The sequence below is a fragment of the Peromyscus leucopus genome, chromosome 16_21 (assembly GCF_004664715.2).
Source record: "Peromyscus leucopus breed LL Stock chromosome 16_21, UCI_PerLeu_2.1, whole genome shotgun sequence".
Lineage (NCBI taxonomy): Eukaryota > Metazoa > Chordata > Mammalia > Rodentia > Cricetidae > Peromyscus > Peromyscus leucopus.
In genome coordinates, this window is record NC_051084.1 from 48631175 (window position 1) to 48654752 (window position 23578).

Consider the following 23578-nt stretch of genomic DNA (forward strand, 5'->3'; position numbering starts at 1 on the left):
TCTGAAGCAGAAATGGAGTTTACTGAAGGGAATGTTAACATAGGTTTAAGTTGGGAGAAGTTAATGGAGAGACAACACGTCATGTCTTTACAATAGTCACAGGGTATGGGTGGGTTGAGGCCATTATCTAAGAGCTGATGATGACTTTCGGTGAGATGAAAGGGTGTCTCCTAGTTACTCAGACAGGACTATGGTTGATAAGGTAAACCCTAGATGAGGATGGGAGAGGTTAGGATATCTTCATTGTAAACCAAAGGTAATAATCCTGTTTGCAAGATTCCCAGAAAATATTCAAGAAAGGAGCAAGGCCCTAACCCAGGTTATATATGTGCGGGCTGCAAGCCTGACTCATTCCTATTTTAAGATTTTATTTGAAAATGTTTCTGTATTTGAAAAGTATTGTCTATGCCATCAACATTTATAGACAATGTTAATTGTGATAATATTCTTGATTTTCTACTGGCCAGAGGCTTCACCCAGACTCTAGAGCAAGGGACTCCTCCCCCTCCTTACGTCTCCATAAATTCCCCCCTTTTTAGAGCCTGCTTCCTACCCACATGATACACTCTGCCCCACCAGCCCCACACAACAGGGCCAAGTGACCACGGAATGAGATTCCTTAAACTATGAGTCAAAAGAGACCTTCGCTTTAGTAAGTCAATTAAGTATCATGTCACAGTGGTAGAAAGCTGAGTACCAGGGGCTGGAAAGATGGTTCAGCAGTCAAGAGCACTGGCTGCTCTTCCAGAGGACATGGGTTCAATTCCCGGCAACTACATGGTGGCTCACCACCATCTGCAGTGAGATCTGGTGCCCTATGCTGACCTGCAGACAAACATGCAGGCAGAACACTGTATACATAATGAAACATTTTTTTAATCTTAAAAAAAGGAAAAGAAAGAAAGTTGAGTACCACACAGAACGTCTTCTATGCACAAGGCCCAGGATCCCCATTTTGTCTTGGTCCATTTCCATTCCTTACGTGGTGGATGACCCTTGTTACCTTGGGCCATTTCTCTCTCTTTAATCCATCTGCTCAGTTACATCTTGGCTCAAGTAACTGTTCTTCCAAAATGTCCCTTGACCCTCAAGACCCCGGTTCCCGGGCTGGAGAGATGGCTCAGTGTTTAAGAGCACTGGCTGCTCTTTCAGAGGTCCTGAGTTCAATTCCCAGCAACCACATGGTGGCTCACAACCATCCATAATGAGATCTGGTGCCCTCTTCTGGCCTGCAGGCATATATGCAGGCAGAACACTGTATACATAATAAATAAGTAAATCTTTAAAAAAATCTAAAAAAAAAAAAAAAAAAAAAAAAAAGACCCCGTTCCCTTCTTCAGAGTAGTAGACTGTCCTTCATTCCTTTTATAACATCAACCCAGCATTCATCTCAATGCCTTCTTGTACGGTTCATTCCTAGCTTTGCTGACAGGACCTGCTCAGTGAAGGCAGAGTTGACTCTGTCCTGCTCTACAGTACATCCCAAGTGCCTGACACAGAGAGGTCAGTGTCAGAGTGGAGCTTAAGACGGCTTGTTCTCAAGGCCAGTGCGTGAAAACAGGAGCCAAAGATGAGCAGCAAGGGCTGGGGAGATGGCCCAATGGTGGAGAGCACTGGCTACTCTCAGAAAACCCGGGTTCAACTCCCAGCACCCACATGACAGCTCACCACGGTCTGTAACTCCAGTTCTAGGGGATCCGAGGTACCCGCTTCTTTGGACCTTGATGGACACCAGGAACACACATACATATATTCAGGCAACACATCCAAACACCTCAATAATAAATAAATGTGTTAAAAAAAATGGGAAGAAAATTCTAAGGGAAAGGTTGTATTTTTGGAGCAGAGTTTGAGAAAGGCCTGACATTGGGGCTGGAGGGCTGGCTCGGAGGTTAAGAGAGCTTCTGCTCTTGCAGAGAACCCGAGTTCAGTTTCCAGCACCCATGTTGGTAGTTATCTGTAACTTCAGTTCCAGGGGATCCCATACTTTCTTCTGGTCTCTGTAGTCACTGGCACGCTCTCCTGTACACACCCACATATATGCACATAGTTAAAAACAAATAAAATCTTTTTTATTATTTATTTAAAAAGAAAGGCCCAATGATGCCCATGAATCACATTGGCTCTGGCAGGCAGGATGGAGGCAAAGGTGACCTAACTTCCAAGCAACAAGATCAAATTTAGTGCTCAAAAGCATGGACCAGGTGCCTAAAGGGCTGCTGGGCTGGAGGAGGCCTGGAAGCAGAAGTTGTGTGGTTCTGTTGGTCCAGATGCAGGGAGAAAGGCTGCTCTCAAAGCCACAGGGCGAGCTCCTTCGGAATATGAGAGACACAATATTGTGCATTGCCTGAACTGGTCTGGAAACTGGTCAGACCTTCGCTGCCTGGGTGCCTTTAAATCACCAGGTTTTCTGGGTATGTTAAAGAAAGTTAGAATGTTAACTTCATCTGCTGACTAAAACTTAAGGTTAATATTTACTGCTAAAGACAAGTTAATTCTGGCAGCTCACAAATCCCATCACAACCTTCTCTCACTCCCCCATCTCCTACTCACTTATTCACCTCTGGATCCTCCATACGCTGAGCTCTGCTTCATTGAAAGCACCCTAGGATTTCATGTAGGTTCCTAAGCAACTCTAGCTATTCTATCTTCAAATCCCACCAGCATGGTATATGTGGCTAGTGTCAAGACAAGGAGGCAGGTCTCCTCTGTGACAAACCCACACCTGCATCTCACTGTCTTGCTGATGATCTTTATTTTAACCTTTGTGATTAAAATTAAAAGTCTAGATTAAAATTTCTTTTCATAAACTCCAACTTGGCTTCAGACTGACTTATGCTGAAATTCTTTTTTTTGCAGCAAAGTCAAGAATCCAATTTCTAAAGATTAAAGTCCTCCAAAGATTAAGAGGATTCCTCTGCATCTGAGTAGTAGCATGGAGCATGTCTCTATCCCTTCTGAAAGTAAAAAAAAAAAAAAAAAAAAAAAAAAAAAGAGGGAGAGAGAGAGACATCAGGTATGAAAGAGAGATGCAAAAAGTTACAGGTATGAGTGAATATCTTCAATTAAAAAAAGTAAAGGAAAAACACATTGCTTTTGGATAAGAAGAGATTTTAGATTATAAATTAGTTTTGTCATAAAAGTAAAAGAAAGTTCTAAAATGAAAACAGACAAATGAGGACAAAACCAGAAAATTAAAGTATGTCATAAGATTTGTGAAAGATATAACTTACAGGTGATACATATATGATTAAGTTTTCTATAATTAAAAATGATTTGACACTCCTTAGGTCAAAGTTAAATACACTGATAAAAGACTAACACATAGTGTTCTGCTTACAACAATAAGGTCTTAACAACAAAACCCCAATGGCTTAGGGAAGGAGGATTTTGCTTTATATGTACCTAGTGGAACATTTCAAACCCGACTGCTACATATCTAAATGCCTCTGTCTTAGTTAGCATTACTATTTCTGTGATGAAACACCATGACCAAAAGCAACTTGGAGAGGAAAGGGTTTATTTCACTCACAGCTCCATATAACAGTTCATTCTGAAAAGCAGTGAGAGCAGGAACTCAATCAGGGCAAGAATCTGGGGGCCAGAGCTGATGCAGAGGCCATGGAGGAGTGCTGCTTACTGGCTTGCTCTCCATGGCTTGCTCAGCCCACTTTCTTATAGAACCCAGGACCACCAGCTCAAGGTTGGCACCACCTCCAGCAGTCTGGGCCTTCCCATACCAATCATTAATAAAGAAAATGCCTCACAGACTTGCCTCCAGACCAATATTATGGAGGCATGTTTTTCAAATCAGAGTCCATCTTCCCAAATGACTCTAGCAAGTATCAAGTTGACATAAAACTAGCCAGTACAGCCTCCAACTTGAAAACGCGCGCGCGCACGCGCGCGCGCACACACACACACACACACACGAAAAATAAAAACACAGTCTCGTCAGCAGGAATTTTTTATTAGAAAGACTGATTCCTACTTGGAACATTTCTGCTAAATTATACAGTAATCGCAGAACTCACTTTAAGGACCACACATGATCTTCAATCCTTTAAGTTGGTGTTAAATGAGTAATTGGCACTAAAAAGAACGTATTCTCAAAGATGGCTAGAGACTTTGCCTTTCTTGGCCCAAGGCACTCACATTGACTCCCCTAAATTCCTAAATTAAGACCTGTCCTTTTGGGAAAGCATCAGCTCCCTCCTTATATGGTCATCAGCAGCTGATAAAAATGAACAAAAGACCACATTGCCATCTCTGACAAAGGGAGGCACAATTACAAGGGACTTAGTTGTTATTTTAAAAGTAATAACTAAACCCCAAGAGTTGGCTGCAGAGCTTTTCAGAGTGAGCCCCTGGGAGATGAAGACTTGAACAAATGAGAACTGAATACAGGGGATTCTGCCAGTAACTGAAGACTCCACCTGTGAGACCGCCTTCCGCGCGGGCGGATGGGACCCAGAGCAGTGCTTCCAACCACCTTCTGTGCTACATGCTTCAGGACATGAACTTCGGTTCGTATTTCTCACCTCCAATGTGTGCCAGCATCTGCTGAATGCACTTCTATGTGGATTAAAAAAAAAAAAAAGTTGAGTGATATGTCCCTTCAACAACAGCAAGAACTGAGTACCCCAGGTGCTAAACTCAAAAGCCCTAACGTCATGTCTACGAATGCTCACCCTTTTATAACACGCTCCTTAAACCCCCTTGGATATCTTAAACATGGTCTAAGATGGGCTTTTCCCTGGCATGTTTTCCTGAGTGATGGGAACTGCAGACGAGAAGGGTTAATGACATGTAATGATGACCGTTTGCTTATCTATACCTCCTGCCTGGCCTGAACCAAGTCTTCATGTTTTAAAGATGCAAAATTTTCAGTACCCTCCTAAAGTAATTCTCTCATTAGTCATCGTAATTTGGATTCTCAAGTCCTATTTTTAAATAAACAAACAAACAAAAAAGCTATTTCAAATCTTTCAAAAGGAACTTGATTCTAGAGTGCTTCTATTTGGATCCAAATGCCTAGAGCCAAAAACAATAGAACATTCTCATACTAAGAAGAAAGGGAAAATATTACCTGGGACCAACTGGTTGGATTAATATGCTGCTATTGACATAGAAAATGTTAATTTGGGGGAAGGGGGAAACTAAAAATGACTATCATCCAATTTCTTCTGTAATTCGAATTTCCATGTTCTTCCTCTGATGCTAATAGTAAAGTAATAAGATAGATGAGATTATCACAAACAGGGCTTACAAAACTTTAGATATTGGGACTGGGGTGATAATTCAGTTGGTGAAGTACTTACTTACCCTGCAAGTGTGAAGACCTGGGTTCAACTCCCAGAGACTAGAAAATTAAAAAAAGAAAAAGCAGGGCTTGGTGGCATGCTTTATTATCCCAGCAGCCATGGAGGCAGAGACAGGTGGACCCCTGGGATTCGCTGGTCAGTCTGCCTAGCCTTCTTGGCAAGTTAACAGGCCCAATTTTATCTGAGAAGCTGTTGGCAGTTGATGATTGCTGTGGAAAAGAAAGTCACTTTTCTTTAGGAGTGTGGCCACTGGTAACTTCCCCATGTCCCAGTAGACAACCCTGCATCCACGGGCCATACTCATCCGATAAATAAACGAGTGAGGAGAATATAAAGTTGGGAATTCCCTGGAGGGAACTGAGGGTGTGTATGAAGGGTGAATATGACCAAGATCATTGTGTAAATGTATGAAAATTTCAAAGACTCGGTAATTTTTTTGTTTGTTTGTTTTTGTTTTTTGTAGAGCTGTGGTTAAGAGGGCTCGCTGCTCTTCCAGGGGACTCAAGTTTGGTTCCCAAACATCCACACTGGGCAAATCACAACTGCCTGTAACTCTGCTTCAGGAGATCTAATGCCCTCTTCTGACTCTCTGTGCTTTGGACTGGTGAGATAGTGACCTGCGGTCTGGGTGATGAGACGGTGCATATCCTAACAGAACAGACACGGGGAAATTCTGGGATGCGGTGAATGCTTTTCACCTCCAGGGGGAGCCAGAGAAGAGAGCCGAGGACAAAACTTGCTCCAGTGCTGACGCCCTCCCGTGGACCTAGGTTTTTCAGCTCACTTGCTCTGCTCCGCGAGGTGGGGTGGACAAGAGATGTCCCCCAGAGGCAGTTTGCCGGCGTCAGCGGTTGTCAGCACGTGCTTTCGGACCTGTCTGGGACCCAGGGGCAGGCTGGCCAGATGCGATGCAGAGCGCCAGGGCCCAGCCACCGGGCCTGGGTGGGTATGGAGCCTGCCTGCTGGCTGCTCTGCTCTGGCTCAGCCTCCTACCCCAGCATGCCCAGGCCATTAGCGCTACAAATATAACGACCACCCAGGCCACGGAGACTACTCCATCCCTATCTCAGAGTAAGGAGGCAGGGGCAAGAGTGACCCCCAAAGTAGGAGGCAGGTTTCCGGTGGGTTGTGTCCCCTCCCCTCTCCTTGGAATGTAGGCAGTTGGGAGGACCTGCAGACCTTTACATTGAAAGGGAGGAGCTTGAGACTGGGGGCCTTATACCTGATGGCCCTCTCCTCTGCTGGCTCTTACCCATTGATCTCAATTCAGGGTCAAGGTTGTCTTGCGGCTGGCTGTACCACGGTCTTCATTGGGTTGAGGTGGGAAGGCTTACCCACTCAAAATGACCTGGGGCCTGAAAAATAACGGCTTCTGCCAGCCTTAGTTTCTCCCTTAGCTCCTGCCTCTTTAGAGCTGGGCTCCTTAAGTTAATGAGGACTGAGGAGAGCCTGGCAGCCCCCTCCTCCTTGCCTGCACGTCTGTTCTCTGGGCCTTGCTGAGAGGAAGCGTTGGGCTAATCCAACCCCTCTCCCTGCCCTTTGTCGCATGAGCCACGCCGCCCCACTCTTGACCTTGGCTATGCCCACCTGAAAAGGGAGAGGAGACGCCATGGCGTCCCCCTGGGACCTGCTGATGCTGACTTTTGGCGTACCAAGCACATGCATCCTGAATGCAGGTGCCTCGCGGCTGGGATTGTCTCCACAGTATGTGGCAAGACCAGTTTCCAAGGGAAGATCTTTGGCGGTCAGATGGCAAAACCTGGGCGGTGGCCATGGCAGGCCAGTCTGCGCTTACATGGCAGGCATATCTGTGGAGCAGTCCTCATCGACAAAAACTGGGTAGCCGGCGCTGCCCACTGCTTCCAAAGGTGGGTATGTGTTCCCTCCCTGGGGCCCTTCTGCTGGGAGGGGGTGCAGGAGGGCGTCACTAGGAGGGAAGGAGAGAAGGAAGGATGCATATCAGCCATTTCCTTCTAGACCGTGTTCTGGGCTAGCTGGCTGCCAGCAGGAGTCCTCTGTGCTGTTGCCCGGCCCCTGGGTGTCGCCCTCCACCCGGACTGCCAAAGAGACTGCCAGAGAGACAAAGGTCTCATATCTTGTCTCTCGCCCTGGGGATGTCCTCTCCCCCTCTCCGAGACCCAACTAACTAGTGTGGTTGTCACAGTGATATGCACACCCAGCTGTAATCCCAGCTAACTTAAAATGACTTCCCCTCGGGCGTAATTAAATTAGTGCTGGAGAATAGTTCTGAAGTGGTCACCTCCAATCCTTTCTTTTCTCTTTCATGAATGCTAGGGATCAAAACTTTGTTTCCTTCGAGTATACTTCGGTATCTGACACCTGCTTACCTCTAGACAGTCTCTGCAGATGGCAGCAGACCTGGCTTCTCCGGGAAACCGTGGGCACTGTGTCCTGACCTAGCTAGACAGAGCACAGGCTCAGTGCTTAGAGAAAGTGACAGTCCCAGGATCCTATTCCCAAGACTGGATACAGTCGGGACCTCTGTGGACAAGCATCTGGCATCCTCTGGCCAGGGCTCTCTGCAGGCTTTATCCGGGGCATGTTTATTGGAAGTTCATTTGGGTTCAGGCCACTCTTACACTGGAGCATAGTTCTCCCGAGGCATCCTGGTACCGTGGGGGCGGGGTGGGGGGTGTTTCTATCTCTCCTGTAATGGGGGATGTCACTCTTCCTAGAGTACATGATCTATGTACTAGTAAAGTCAAGCAGATGTATCTGGGCTAACTGTGTGCCCAAAGGAAGTGAGGAGGACAAATTACTGCATATGGGATCCATTTACATATACAGCACCCATGTGTGCCAGACCCAATGTGGAGGGTCATGTGGAGGATGTGCGAGGCCCACCTACCAGGAAAATGAGGCCAAGGCCACTTCCCAAGGTTGTAAATCATGAAGGTATGTCAAGGAAATGCCATGAGTCATATAGCTAAAGGTGCCTTTAAGGAAGGAGATTCAGGAATGTGGAGTGGACATGAATGAGAGCCATATTAGTGGACATGTGGACTAGAATATAATTTGTGTTCCAGAAATAGTAAGCTTTCACTTATTATTCTATTTCCTCCACAAATACTTCTTGAGTGCCCTTGGTCAGATAGGAATGCAATATTGAGAGAAGACAGTGTGTGAGGATTGGGGTATAGGTCATGCCAGACAGTGGGGGGGGGCAGTCTTTGAGAAGGTCTGTAGCTAGAATTTTCCTGCCTTGTCCACAGTCAGGACAAATCTTTGTCACCCGCCAGTCCCACAGCTGCTCAGACCCAACCAAGTAAACACAGAGACTTATATTGCATACAAACTGTATGACCGTGGCAGGCTTCTTGCTAACTGTTCTTATAGCTTAAATTAATCCATTTCCATAAATCTATACCTTGCCACATGGCTCGTGGCTTACCGGCATCTTCACATGCTGCTTGTCATGGCAGCGGCTGGCAGTGACTCCTTCCACCTTCCTGTTCTTTCTTTTCTCCTCTCTATTAGTCCCGCCTATACTTCCTGCCTGGCCAATGGCCAGTGTTTTATTTATTGACCAATCAGAGCAATTTAACATACAGACCGTCCCACAGCAGTTCCCCTTTTCTTTCTTTCTTTCTTTTTTTTTTTTAAGAGGAAGGTTTTAACTTTTACACATCTCCAAAGCTAGCTTGGTATATTTGGGAATTTGGACGTAGCTTCTCTTACTACTTCCTGCTGGAGTGGGGTGCTGTATCTTATGGGGACACAAAGAAAATTTTAGGATTATGCAGTAGTCCGTGAGGCTGTATCGTCTGAGCCAGTTGCCTTGAAACGGTTCTGGATGTTGGACCATCTGGGCCTTGGTGTCATCGGAGACATTTCAGGCGGTCTTGGCTGGTCAAACCTGATGTATCTTAATCTGGAACAAATCCATAGCCTCTGGCTTTCTGTGGAAACAAAAGCAGAGCCTCCTTTACAAAGAAACATATTCTTACATCTAAATTTTGAAGTCAAGGTACCTTTAAAATATACATTTTGGCATAACTCAATAGCTTTTGCAATCAAATGTTTTTCTTCAGTTATGAATATCAAAGAGAACATAATCCAGATTCTCTGTGTGGTAGCCATCTTTACGTAGCTTATTTTTTATATTACCTTGAACCTATTGCTTTAAACTGCAGCATTCTAAGACTGAAACGGCGCTGGCGCTGTGGCTGCTGGCTCTGCCCACTTCAGCTTCCCAACATGGTGTTGGTACATTTTCCTCCAGCTCTGGGAGCCATCAACTCTCAGAAATAGTGGGTCTATGCTTCTATCAAAGCAGCGTGTAGACCAGAAACCTCTTTTTGTTTTGTACTAACAAAGGCTAAATCCACCATGCAGCTTAATGTGCCACTTGCAGAGGCCTCATTCCCACCAAACTGCAGGTCAAGCACACTCACCAGAAACCCTCCATAGTAGCTCAAACACGCAAGCTGCCACTAACTTGAGAGAAACAACTAGGAACTGTTTTTAGCTCCGTTTTAGAATCTTTTTTCTCAGGTTTTAGGTGGAAACTCTTGCCAACACGTTGGGCACCATTTGTAGCTAGAGTTTTCCTGCTTTGCCCATAGTCCGGACAAATCTTTGTCACCCGCCAGTCCCACAGCTGCTCAGACCCAACCAAGTAAACACAGAGACTTATATTGCTTACAAACTGTATGGCCGTGGCAGGCTTCTTGCTAACTGTTCTTATAGCTTAAATTAATCCATTTCCATAAATCTATACCTTGTCACGTGGCTCATGGCTTACTGGCATCTTGTCATGGCGGTGGCTGGCAGTGACTCCTTCTGCCTTCCTGTTCTTTCTTTTCTCCTCTCTGTTAGTCCTGCCTATACTTCCCACCTAGCTACTGGCCAATCAGTGTTTTATTTATTGACCAATCAGAGTAATTTGACATACAGACCATCCCACAGCAAAGGTCATATAGTTAAAAGACAGATCCCGGCAGGGCTCAGTGAGTCTTTGCTCCTCCAAGATGAAGGGGTGCAGTCTGATGTACCTCTGATGGTTCTACCCAGTCATAACATTTACAGCCCCATGGATTCTGAGGTGCCAGAAGCCTTCAAAAGATCTGTATTCTTAAGCCCATGTGTGGTCATCCTGGCCCTCAAGAGGGGGAAAAAAAACAGTATAAGGAAAGGAGGCAGTGCTTGACATGAGGAAGAGACAAGGTCTGGCTGCCTCAGGAGTGGGAGGAGCGGACACTTACAGATCCTCCCCTTGCAATAGGTCTCACAACCCAAGAGACTACAACATCAGGCTAGGGTACACCAAGCTGAGCAGTCCCACCACGTACAGCAGGGAGTTGTCAGTGTACAAGCTCATCGTTCACAAAGACTACGACAAATTCTACCGCCAGGGAAGCGACATCGTCCTGATGCAGCTGGAATCGCCGGTGGAGTTCAGTTCCCACATCCTCCCAGCTTGTGTCCCAGACAAAAACACAACAATCCCCAGTCACAAGGCCTGCTGGGCAAGCGGCTGGGGGCATCTCAGAGAGGATGGTGAGTACACAGAACAGGTAAGAGCAGGGAGGGGCAGGAGACTGTGGAGGCCTTTTTCCTGGGGTTGTGAACCTCAGTTTCTGGTTCAAAAGCCGATCTCCAACTTCCAGATCAGAAGTGTGGGCTCTTTGACTCCAGAGCCCCGGGTGTGGCTGACCCTCCACACCGCAAGGCTCTCACCAAACGGTGGTTGCTCTGCCCGGGCCAGGAAAGACACCGGGTGTCCTTCAGAAGATGAGAGAGACCAGGCATGGGGCAGGATGGGGTGTTTACCTGGGGAACACTCACCTCTGTGAACCTCACTGCCCAACCCTCAAGGCAGGGGAAGACTGCCTGTTCTACCAGCTCGTACAACCTGTCTACATGTCGTTCCGATCCATGAATCTGTGGATCCAGTCACCTGTGCACTAAAAGCCTTAGTGTTGGGGAGTGACATTCTCCTTGTCCTTGTTCCCTAAACAATACGGTATTGTGACTATGTGTATCCCATTTGCCCCGTGTCAGAGAGTGTCATCTAGAGATGATTTCAAGTGTGAGGGAAGATATGCACAGGTTCTCTGCATCCACTATGCAGCAGGAATTCAGTGTCTTCAGAGTTTCGTATCCTGGGCCACAGAAGAGCCTGTTGATGACAATAAGGGATGACTGTAGATGCTTAGACTGAGAGTACAGGGATCCTTGGCAAGGATTTTACACTGGACTGAATGCTTTTGACTTAAGACAGTATAATGGCAAGTGAAATAGAGTGAATATAAATTTGACGTGAAACTTAGGGTCCCAATCTGGCAGAGCAGCCCCGAGGAGGCTTGCAGGCAGATGTTTCTCTGAGGTCAGGGCTAGGGTCCCATCCCTGCTCCTAGGCTCTAAGTGTCAGGCTCACCAGCATTAGAGGGGATGGTCCTTCACTATCTAAGCCCAAGTCAGGGCGATAGGGTCTCCAGGTCCGGCCAGGGGATGAGAGTGGGAACAGAGAGGGAAGGTGTGGGCTGGGGCAGCGCTCAGAGCAGAGAACCTGGCCTCCCTAAGAGCTGGACCTTCACCATCTTCTGTCATGCCCTCTCCTGACCATGGCTGCTGGGCCTGGGGGCAGGCTTGGGTCTGCTACTCGCAGGCAGCTCTGGCCACCCTTGAGGGATGTGCACAGTGGCCCCTGCCTGAAGTGCTGCTGTCACTCGGCTCCCATGAGGTGACCCCAGGCCAGATCTGTGAGAGGACCTGGAAACGGAACTCATGTCTCCAGGTCCAGTTGCTCCTTGGGATTGGCCAGTCTTCTTGTCACGCTCTTAAAGGTTCCTGGCCCATGTCCTATGTCGCTGCTGCATGTGGGCTCCAGTGTCCCCGTGTCCAGCTTGGGCCCCACAGAGCAGCCAGAGCTGTTTGCAAGCTGAGCTCCCCTTCCTCGGCTTCTGCGTCCTCAGGGTGCAGTCTCAGCCCCCCAGCCTGGTGAGGAGGCTCTGCCTGGGGCCCCCACACTGCGACCTTTGCAGTCACCCCGATTTCCAGCCTGCTGTGTCTCCCACAGCCCTCTGCTTGCCCTTGAATGCCATTTCCCCTGGTCACTGCATGCCTGTGGTGACCCCTTCCCCGCCACTGTGGCCTAGAGTGGCTCCTCCCCCACCCCCCACCCTCCCCACCCCTCACCCCTGCCAGCAATCATCCTGGAAGGGAGCTGGCGTCTTTTCTCTGCTCACTCTCCCATCTGACCCCCCCTCCCTCCCACAGTGCGCCAGCCTTTACCTGACGACCTCCATGAAGTACAGCTTATCCTCATGGACAACGAACAGTGTAAATCGTTTTTCCCAGCACCATCCCCTGGCTCCACCAGAAGCTACTACATATATGACGATATGGTGTGTGCGGCTGACTATGGTATGACAAAGTCCATCTGTGCAGTAAGTGGAGCCTGCCCAGATGCTCGCCTGTGGCTGGAGTTTTCCTGCCTTGCCCAAAGTCAGGACAAATCTTTGTCACCCACCAGTCCCACAGCCGCTCAGACCCAACCAAGTAAACACAGAGACTTATATTGCATACAAACTGTATGGCCGTGGCAGGCTTCTTGCTAACTGTTCTTATAGCTTAAATTAATCCATTTCCATAAATCTATACCTTGCCACGTGGCTCGTGGCTTACCAGCGTCTTCACATGCTGCTGGTCATGGCGATGACTGGCAGTGTCTCTCCGCCTCAGCCTTCGGCTTCCCAGAATTCTCCTCTCTCCTTGTCCCACCTACTTCCTGCCTGGCCCCTGGCCAATCAGTGTTTTATTTATTGACCAATCAGAGCAATTTGACATACAGAACATCCCACAGCACTCGCCCTTATACCCTTATCTTGTTTCAACCCCTTCCTTCTGCGTATTCTCTGGGCCTTGTCTCACCCATCTGGTTGTGTCTTTCAAACACATCATTTGAAGAACAGCCCACTAGGAAATGGGCAACACCTGCACTGCCTTTGAGATTTTTAGAAATTAACTCAATGGGCCCATGAGAGGGCCAAGTGCATAGAGGTGCTTGCCACCAAACCTAATGGCTGAAATTTGCCCACATACCTACTTGGTAGAAAGGGAGAACCAACTCCTGCAAGCAGCCCTCTGAGTTCCATACCTGTGTCTTGAGTGTGGTATACGTGCTCACAGACACACACACACACACACACACACACGCACGCACGCACGCACGCACGCACGCACGCACGCACGCGCACGCGTGCACACACACGTACATACACAGATGCAAAATGAATGAATAACATTTAATTAAAATAAGAAATTGTTGCTCTGATGTAAACAGCACCCAAAGTGTCTTCCTCAAGCTCTTGCCTTTCCCTCACTCCCAGAACTGTCCGACCATGGCTTTGGAAGCCAAGACTATGGCTTCCTGTTGAGACTCTACCTGAACATGCTTCTGCCTGACTGCTTTTTAGTCCACAAATGCTATCCAGCCATGCCACTATATGGATACACTACCCTCTTCCTTATCTGTTCTCACCCTGGTGGCACTTGGCAGTTTCTATGAGAGGTCTTTGCAATGGCTTTGTCCTGAACATGTTTTAGGGGTCATCATGCTAGTAGTAGAATCATCTTGCCATGAGATACACATGTGTTCTTGTCTTACACATACTCCAGGCAGCTCTCCAATATGGTTGTCCTGATTTGTGTTCCCAACATGGAAAGTTCAGGTTACTCCACATTGTACCAGTTTTTTGGGTTATTTCATTTTAACCATTAGGTATAATCTTTTCTGGAACTCACTCTGTAGACCAGGCTGGCCTTGAACTGTGAGTTCCAGGACAGCCAGGGCTACACCGAGAAACCCTGTCTGGAAAAACAAAACAACAACAACAACAAAAAGAAAAAAGAAAAAAGAAGGGAAGGAAGGAAGAAAGAAGGAAAGAAAAGATTATACTCTCAAGACCGTGAGGTTGTTTTGGCACCAATGGTCATGTGTCTTCCACAACGATTCACAGGAACTCTTATATTTGGGACATGAGCTCATCACTAGTTGTGTGCAGTCTGTATTGTTTACATTTAATAATGGGGGGGGGACTGAACCCAGAAAGGAAGTGGGCACCTAGAAGTGTCTCCTATGGCCTCTGCTTGTCCTGGTGTCTGTCTGCCTTTCTCTTCCCTGATGGGCTGTCCTCTTGGCTCAGAAGCATATGACTTTGCATCTTATGTATACTTACCCTGCTCCTCAAGAATGCCCGATAATTCTCAACACCTCCTTCCCAGCCATGCTCACCCTGCAGTGTGAGCATGCGCCCTTAATGCCCCCAACCCTCAGCTAGCCTAGTCCATCACGTGCTCCTCCTCACCTGTTCCTTTGTTCTTTTGTTCCCTTATCTCCTCTTTCTGACACTAGTGCTCACAATCTATCTTCCTGTTCTTGCCTTGAATTTTTGTTGTTGCTGCTGGTTTTGTTTGTTTCAAATCTATTTATCTATTCACCTGTTATCTGTCTGTCTGTCTGCCTGTCCATTCATCTATCTGTCTGTCTGTCTAATGTATCGATCTATCATCTGCTTGTTTGTCTAGAAATGACCTTACTATGTAGCTCAGGTTGGTCTTGAACTTGGAATCCTTGTGCCTCTGCCTCTGGAGTACCAGGATTGCATGCATATAGTACCCAGCTTGCTTTGCATTTAAAAATAATCAAGTAATTTAGTCTACACCCCTCCCCCCCCCGGTGTGTGTATGTGTGTTTGTGAGTGCGTGAGTGCACGCACACCCAGGAGGTCAGGGGGCAACTTAAGGGCAACGTAGTTGTTTCTCTCCACAATGCGGTTTCTGGAGATTGAACTATCTCACTTGCTTTGCATTTACAATAGAAAAAAAGGGTCAATCCTGTGTGCTGAGTGGTTCCACCCACTGACCGCCTCCCTGTTTACTGTAACCTGCCCAGACCAGGCCTGCAGCCCTGTCTCAGAAGCTCCAGAACTTTCACCAGGGCCCCTTGCTTCCCTGCTGAGCAGCTATGTCTCTGCCCACAGCTTGCCACAGTCAAGCCTCAATAATTCCATCCAGTCTTGATGCAGAGAAGTCCTCTTATGACTTGGCCATCCCCTCATCCCCTTGGGGGTTCTTCTGTCACCTGGCAACTCATTATCCCTATGGAGGTTCTTCAGGTGTGTGCCCACAATCCTGAGCATTCTGTGAACAAAGACGGTTCTGACATGTGTTTCAACACAAGGTTGTTGGGGACTGTGTTATTTTGCCTCCTGCCTTTTGGTCTGAGATAGGAGTGTTTCTACCCATGATCCCAGGGACCTTCCCATCTCGAGGCCCTGCTGTGCTTGGAGTCCCCACCTCTCTTCTGGAGCCTAAGAACTCTTCATGGTTCTATCCCGGCTGGGCTCCCGCGACAGCTCCGCACATCCTACAGCTTGGCATCTTCTAAAGGGGCTCAGCCAAGGAACTGAAGAATCACTGGTCATGTTAGTAAACAAAACACAAAGGTCCATGTGGGATGCTGTGCTGGGACAAGGGATTCAACCAAAGATCACAGGCCATGCCTCCAGGGCAATGAGTCAGTCACCAACTGTCTTCATTGGGGTTTCTATTGCTGGGAAGAGACACCGTGACCACAGCAACTCTTACAAAGGAAAACATTTCACTGGAGTGGCTTGCTTACAGTTCAGAGGTTCAGTCCATTATCATCATGGTGGGACATGGCAACATGCAGGCAGACATGGGGAGAAATAGCTGAGGGTCCTGCATCTTACAGGCAACAAGTGGACTGTTTCAGTGAGTGGCATTTTGAGCATATATGAGACCTCAAAGCCCGCCTCCCCAGTGACACACTTCCTCCAACAAGGTCACACCTTCTAATAGTGCCACTCCCTCTAGGAGCCATTTTCTTTCAAACCACCACCCTGACCATTTGGGACTTCAAAGACATCTCCCACATAGACAGCAGGGCAGAGAGCAGATGCTCAGCTCCTAGACTCTCCACCAAATGGTATTCAGGGTCTCCTTGGTAGCTTTGAGGAATAGGGCCCCATGAAGATACTGACCCAAGAGGCCTCCTGTGCTTAGATTTTTTAAAAATTGCTCCGATGGTCCTGATGGGCACCATTCAGACAGCAGAGACACCTGGTGTCGGTTATATTCACTCCATCCTGGTCAGTGTGTGTCCCTTCTGGTATCAGACCTGCCCTCTGTGTCCTCTCTCTTCTCAGGGAGATTCCGGGGGCCCCCTCGTCTGTTTACTGGATGGCTCCTGGTACTTGGTGGGGCTGACCAGCTGGAGCGCATCATGTGAGACCCCGATCGCCAGCCCCAGTGTCTTCGCCAGGGTCTCCTACTTTGACAACTGGATTAAAGAACACAAGAAAGCATCGCCAGATCCAGGGCCACAGGGGCCCTACAGGCCCCCTCCGCATCAAAGACCCCCTCCCTACAGGCCAAGACCCCCTGGGGATGGGACTCCCTGGAACAGTGACAAAGACCAAGGCACTATCATCTGCATGGCCCTGCTGTCTTCTCAGGTCCTCCTCCTCCTCCAGCTGGTTTAGTTCAGGAACATGTCATGGACCCACAGGGCCTTCGACAACCAGCATTTCTGAGAGCTCCTCACTGTGTGTTGTTTTTCATGCCTCCATCTGGGGCTCCCCTGTCCAACTGAGGCCACACTTGCCCTAAGTCAGACAAAATACAAAAAGGAAAATAAACAAAAAGAAAAAACTAAAGAGAGACTTCTGACTTTTCCTGCCCCCCCCCCCCCCCCAGTACCACTCCTCATATCCTGCAGGGTTTCCAGCTGCTCAGTGCCAGTTGAGGCAGCCAGGGAGCTGGCCTACCGATGTAGGAGCCGACTCTCTCCCAGCTGGCTTCCAGAGACTACAGTCCACCCCTGCCCCCTTCTGTTCTTTCAGAAGAATGAGCCACTGGATTGGGCCAAGCCCTCACCAAGTAGCTGCAGCAGCTTGTGTTCCTGGAGCAAGCCCCAGCTGAGGCCTGAGGGGCGTCTTGCAAGCCCAAGATCACAGCGGTGCTTCTAGAGAGTTCAACAGCAAGCTGGGAAGGTCCCCGAGGTCTGACATCTCAATAGCAATCCTCAAAGCTCTTCTGCAAGGGTCAGCGACCACTCTAATGTTACACCTCCATCCTCCAAGCCCCACCCCCTTGTCTGATAAGCCCAGCCCACAGTCCTCATGGGCTTGCTTCAGCCTGCATTGGCTGAGGCTGGGCAGACCTGAGTGACTCTGTCGCACTGAGCTGCCCCACAGACCCATCTGTGCCACCACATCCTATTCAGTCTGCATGGGAGCTCACTAGGGCTCCACCCTTCAACATCAACTGTAGATAAGGGAGCCCCTGGCTCTTTGCAGACCCAAGACACCCTGGGAGAAATGCAGGTGCTTTGAGCAATCCTCTCCAAGCCTGTTTGAATATCCCAGGCCCTTCCCAGCAGGTGGGAACAAAGTGACCCTTAGATACATGATCAGCATGCTGTGCCCAGTTCAAAGCCCTCTGCTGCTAATGTCGAGATTCCCAGTGTGCATCCTGCCCCTCCTTCCCTCTCTGCAGGTCCTCCTCTGTCCTTCCCTCCCTTCCTCCTTTCTTTTCTTCCTGTGTCTAGAATTCCCATTCTGGCTCTATACTAAGTTTCCACCACTGTGACAAAATGCCTGAGGAAATCCATGTAAAAAGCGGCCAGGTTGTTATTCTGGCTCATGGTTTCAAGAGTTTAAGCCCTTGGGGTTGTGTTTTGCAGTGACTGGAGGGCCTCAGAATGCCAGAAAATCACAGCACACAGCAGACCTCACGAAAGATTTATTGGGGGTGGGGCGGTGCATATGGAAAAGGCTGCCTCTGAGCAGGGACTGGAAAAGACAGAGCAGGCCACGAGGACAAGTGCGGACTTTAGAAGGGGCGTGGCGCATTCACGTAGGGAAAATACGTGACCGTGACCGGAGACAGGGGAGACATTTTGCATTGGCTGCTAGTGATGATGGAACTGCTAGGGCAGAGTCATTGAAGGTGGGGTGGGGGATGGGGAACCACCTGGTTCTGGAATGTGGGTAGTTCTCACTTTACCAATGTTCCTCCCTCCTGTTAATTATAAAAGGCAAAGAAATAGGAGGGGTGGCTGCTGAGGCAGGAATGGGGGTGCTGTGCTCTTCAGACTGCTTCCTGCTGTCTGGGGGGAGTCAACATCTTTGGGGCACTGCTGATCCTCACTGTCAGGACATATTGGGTAGTCAGTCCTAAGGCTCCAGCTCTGCGCCTAGGGGTCGATAGGCCTGTAACAACAACTGATTAAAGGGTTGTTTGTTTGTGTTTTTTTTTTTTAATTTGTCATTGAAGAAACGTAGAGAAGAAATTGATAAAGCAGCGTGCAATTAGTAAAAGCAGGAAAAAGAGAAGGAGGAGCATCATCAGGAAGGGCAGTATCCAATTCCATATGGGGTTCTCAAAGGCCCAGGGGCTGGAGGCATGGCGATGTTCCTTACATTTGGGGAGGGCTGTTTGGAGTTGTTGGGTTTTGTTTTTTACTGTATCGAACTAACGGACATAAAGGCAGCATTATGGTGTTGGTGGCTCACTCCTTTGATCCCAGCACTTGGGAGGCAGAGGCAGGTGAATCTCTGTGAATACAAGGCCAGCCTGGTCTACAGAGTGAGATCCAGGACAGCCAGAGTTACACAGAGAGACCCTTCTCAGAGGAAGAGGCAAAGGGGCAAAGGGGTCTCTTTTCAGCTCTAAGGAGATCTAGTCCCCTTTGGTTTTGGAGTACCACCACTGCCAAGGAACCAATTCGTCCTTGAACAGTGAGTATGGTTTGACCCACCATTGGAGGTCCTGGATGCACTGGGAAGAAAACTGGTGATACCTAATCAGAGAGGTAGTCAGTTCCACTGGTGATGCCCACAGTTTATTCCTGCAATGGCCAGAGCAGCAGGATTTGAACTACCCTTTTATTATGCGGGGCAGCTATTGAGTCCACAAAACTGTCCATCACCTTTCAGTTTGGGAAACCGTGCAAACTCCTGACTATTTGGCAGGTAGGCAAGGATAGACTTGAGTGAAAGGTATTTGTACCCCACTATTAGGTTTCTCCGCCGATGCAATAAGCCAGATCAAGCCAAATTAAAAGTAAAAGACCAGGTTAATTGGACAAAGCACTCCCGGATGACTTTTCCAGCCCCAGAGATGAGGCCAGGGAAGGGGACAGGAAAATTCACATGGCCGTTCTGAAGGAGAGGGCTTAAATACCCTGTAGGCACAGTCTTGAGCGGCTAGGAGCTTCTGGAGAGGAGCCTGGAACTTTGTCAGTTTTTCTGAGAGGGCAGAGTTTGGAGAGAGAGAGAGAAGTGGGGCGGAGCTGAAGGTTCTAGCCGAACAGTGAGTACTGTAGAGAATCAACGCATTATGGATGCTAAGGCATTGGGGCTGAGGGCAGATTAGAGCTGGTTGTCCAGACAGGTTGGCACCACCGGGAGGGAATGAGTGAGAGAAACACCCCCTGAAAATGCAACTGAGTGGTGGGGGCTGGCAGGGTTGGTAAGCTGCTGCTCTGACTGTGGTGGCATAGTGTATCACAGGCAGATCAAGAGGGCCGTGAGGCTTGCTCACTGCATGGTGGCTGAGGAGCAGGGGGAAAGAGGAAGGAGCTGGGATCCTGGGGCTCCCAAGATCTCCTTCAAGAGTTATCCTCAGAGTGGCCCAACCTTCTCCTACTAGACCCCCATCTCCTACAGGTTCCATGACCCCTCAACAGAGCCACAAGCTAGGACCAAGCCTTTAGCAGCCTATTGTTTTTTTCTGGAACATTCCAGACACAACCCCTGGCCTTGGCCTTACGACATCAGAATTTTCTTTTTGGAAGTGAGAAGAGAGCATTTCCTTCCTTGTGGTAAACATGGTTATAGGTTCCACAGTGGAGTGCTGGGCCCTAAAGTGGGGAGCAGCGTTGCTCAAGTCAGATCCAGAGCATCTGTCATCCACCACCCCCACTATTGCTTTCCTTCAGTCCATGATGGCCTTGTCTGGGCTGGACTGGGGTACTCTCACATGAGGACTTCCACTTCGTCAACAGGAATGTTCCTGTGTAAATCATGGAATTTTCCATTCCCAGTGTGCACTGAAGCACGTGTCGATGTTGAAGAACCATCTACTTGACTTTGGCCGATTAGAACATCACAAGTGTGGAGACGGAATGTTGCAGATCAAGACCTAAAGTTACTTTCAACCTCTGTATCAGACCTAGTGCCCTCACGACCTCTAAATAAAACTTGAGCTGGACACGGGTGGCTCAAGCCCTTAATCCCAGCATGTGAGAAGCAGAGATAGGTAGATCTCTGTGAGTTTGAAGCCAGCCTGGTCTACAGAGTGAGTCAGGACAGGCAGGGCTGTTACACAGACAGACTCTGTCTTGAAAAAACTAAAATGAAAAACAAACAAAAATCTCGAAATATGTCCCAAGGACTGGCAGACCCCCTACTCTCTATCAATTCTAGCACTAAGAATGCTATAACAGGGGCTGGAGAGATGGCTCAGTGGTTAAGGGCCCTGGCTGCTCTTCCAGAGGTCCTGAGTTCAATTCCCAGCAACCACATGGTGGCTCACAACCATCTGTAATAAGGTCTGCTGCCTTCTTCTGGTGTGCAGGCATACATGCAGGCAGAAACTGTATACATAATAAATAAATCTTTAAAAAAAATGAAGTGGGAGAAAGAGCACAATTTATTTAAAAAAGAATGCTATAATATCTAAGGCACACAGAAAGCTTCCACATCCTTTAGTCCACTTACCTCATGACCCCAAAACATAACTGCTAAATGTATTGATTTGACTGTCTTTTGTTCTGTGCCTAGAAGGTTTCATTCTACTTCCTCCAGGATGGAACATGTCATTCAGAATGACATGAAGATGCCACAGGCAGAGCCTGAAGATGACTGAGAATGGAGAGTACATACTTCAGAGTGAAGCATTAAGTTTTCAGAGTCCAGGCCTGTGATCCAAGTCGCAGCACCAAAAATGTGTTACTGGGCTAGAATCTCCCCTTAGTTCATGTTTTAGTTCAGCCAAGGCATGGGGTGGTTTAAGCAGGACTTTACTTAGCAAAACAAAGCATAGAACACTCTGGAAAGTGTGGAGGGTCTGACCTAAGAAGATTAGCCAGCCCACTGGGTTACGCATTATAATGTTTTAAGTTTTTAATGAATGCTTATGAAGTAGAAGACAATTGCATTGGGATAATGTAATCATCTTTTCTGTCCCAAATCATGGTGGATCCGAATTTTTTCTTGAAAAGCCCACAGGGTAGGTGTCTTGGTTACTTTTCAATTGCTGTGAGAAAACATCATGACCTTCTCTCTTCACGTTGTCTCTGAACACCTGGTGTAGCATGAACTGGGGAAATACTTCTTATTCTCAAATTCTCCAAGCACCACAGAAGCAGGGGGCTGATGTCTAACATCAGGGGCCTGAGGTTCTGTGTTCTCTTCAGAGCTGAGTTTTTAGAGGTTTCCCAGTTAAGCAGTAGATCATCGACAGGTCGATGGATCGGTGAACAGATGGATAGATGGGTGGACGGGACTTTGGTTTTCTTTCTTAAAATCAAAGCAGTGAGGGTGCAGCTAGCTCAGTGGTTGAGTGCTTACTTATGGGCGAGGCTCTGGGTTCTCCCCCAACTCTGAGAACACACACACATACACACACACACACACACACACACACACACACACACACACACACACACACACAATGAGAAAAGGATAGTGCCTGTGGATGTGAGGGGGGAATCTACTAGAGAGATCCACACTTCTGTTTCTTAATTTTCTACTTCAAGGTAAGAGCTTTAAACCTAATTGTTCACACCAATAAGGAGTGACTTTCTGCCACCCTTGTAGCCACTCTGCCTGATATAAAACTTGCTTAGCTCAGTTTCTGAATGAAGCTATTAAAAATGAGACAGCAATGCCGGGCGGTGGTGGCGCACGCCTTTAATCCCAGCACTCGGGAGGCAGAGCCAGGCGGATCTCTGTGAGTTCGAGGCCAGCCTGGTCTACCAAGTGAGCTCCAGGAAAGGCGCAAAGCTACACAGAGAAACCCTGTCTCGAAAAACAAAAAAAACAAAAAACAAAAAACAAAACAAAAAAAAAAAATGAGACAGCAAAAGAGAGGGGGGGGGGAGCATGTCTTTTCCCCTAGTATACTTTCAGCTGGTATAAATGCATAGAAATCTTGTCAACATGAATTTTACACACGGTAGGAAGGTATTCATAATGGTTCTTAAGATAAGTTTGCAGTTGTCCCTTATTTATTTCTGTGATTGTTCTAATTACTTTCTGCTGCTGTAATAAACATCATGGCCAAAACCATTTGGGGAGGAAAGGGTTTATTTGGCTTATATGTCCCAGTCATAGTCCATCACTGAGGGAAGTCAAGACAGTAACTCCAGAATGGGCAGAAGCAGGAACCTAGGACAAAGATGCTCTTTGGCTTATTGTCTCTGTCTTGTGTACAGCCAGCTTTCTTATATAGCCCAGGCCCACCTGCACCACCACCAGTGAAATGGATGCTCTTACATCAATTAGCAATCAAGAAAATAGCTCACAAACATGCCATAGGTCAACCTGATGGACACAGTAACTCAGCTGAGGTTCTCTCTTCCCAGGTGTGTCAAGTTGACAATGAAAATAAACCATCACAAGCCCACTCATCAGCTTGACATATAAACATGTCACTGTTAAATCATAACCTTTCCTTTCTTGTTTGTCCCCAAGATCTCATGTTAACACAGTAATATAAAATACAGCACAACCTTAAAAGTCCCACGGTCTTTTAAAAATGTCAATGCTTTAATAGTCTAGTCTCTCTCTCTCTCTCTCTCTCTCTCTCTCTCTCTCTCTCTCAGTTCCATTTTTTTAAAAACTCTATTTTTTATTTTGTGTTCATTGGTGTTTTGCCTGCATGTATGTGTGAGGATGCCAGATCCCCTGGAATTACAGACAGTTGTGAGCTGCCATGTTGGTACTGGGAATTGAATCCTGGTCCTCTGGAAGAGCAGTCAGTGCTCTTAACTGCTGAGCCATCTCTCTAGTCCCAGTCTAGGCTTTCTTTATAATATCTAGAGACACAAGGCATGGTGCATGCATTTCATCCCAGCACTTAGGAGGCAGAGGCAGATCTTTGTGAATTCAATGTCATTCTGGGCTACAAAGGAAGTTCCAGGCCAGCGATGACTACACAGTAAGACCCTGTATTAAAAAAATTTTTTTTAATATCTA

General features: G+C 47.6%; 1 protein-coding gene across 4 annotated transcripts; it reads left to right on the plus strand.

Annotated features, from left to right (window-relative positions):
• Window positions 1-5919: 5919 nt before the first annotated feature.
• On the plus strand, window positions 5920-17029 carry LOC114690577 (serine protease 40-like). 4 transcript variants are annotated; one of them, XM_037200002.1, is made up of 5 exons: window positions 5920-6266; window positions 7001-7192; window positions 10700-10844; window positions 12567-12736; window positions 16520-17029. In XM_037200002.1, the coding sequence occupies exons 1-5, from the start codon at window positions 6012-6014 to the stop codon at window positions 16853-16855; spliced, it is 1098 nt and encodes a 365-aa protein (XP_037055897.1). In that variant the 5' UTR covers window positions 5920-6011; the 3' UTR covers window positions 16856-17029. The 4 variants fall into 4 exon arrangements, with proteins under 4 accessions (XP_037055897.1, XP_037055898.1, XP_028721245.1 ...); XM_037200003.1 differs by having other exon boundaries at window positions 6043-6266; window positions 10570-10844; XM_028865412.2 differs by having other exon boundaries at window positions 6170-6395; window positions 7030-7192; window positions 10570-10844.
• Window positions 17030-23578: the final 6549 nt, after the last annotated feature.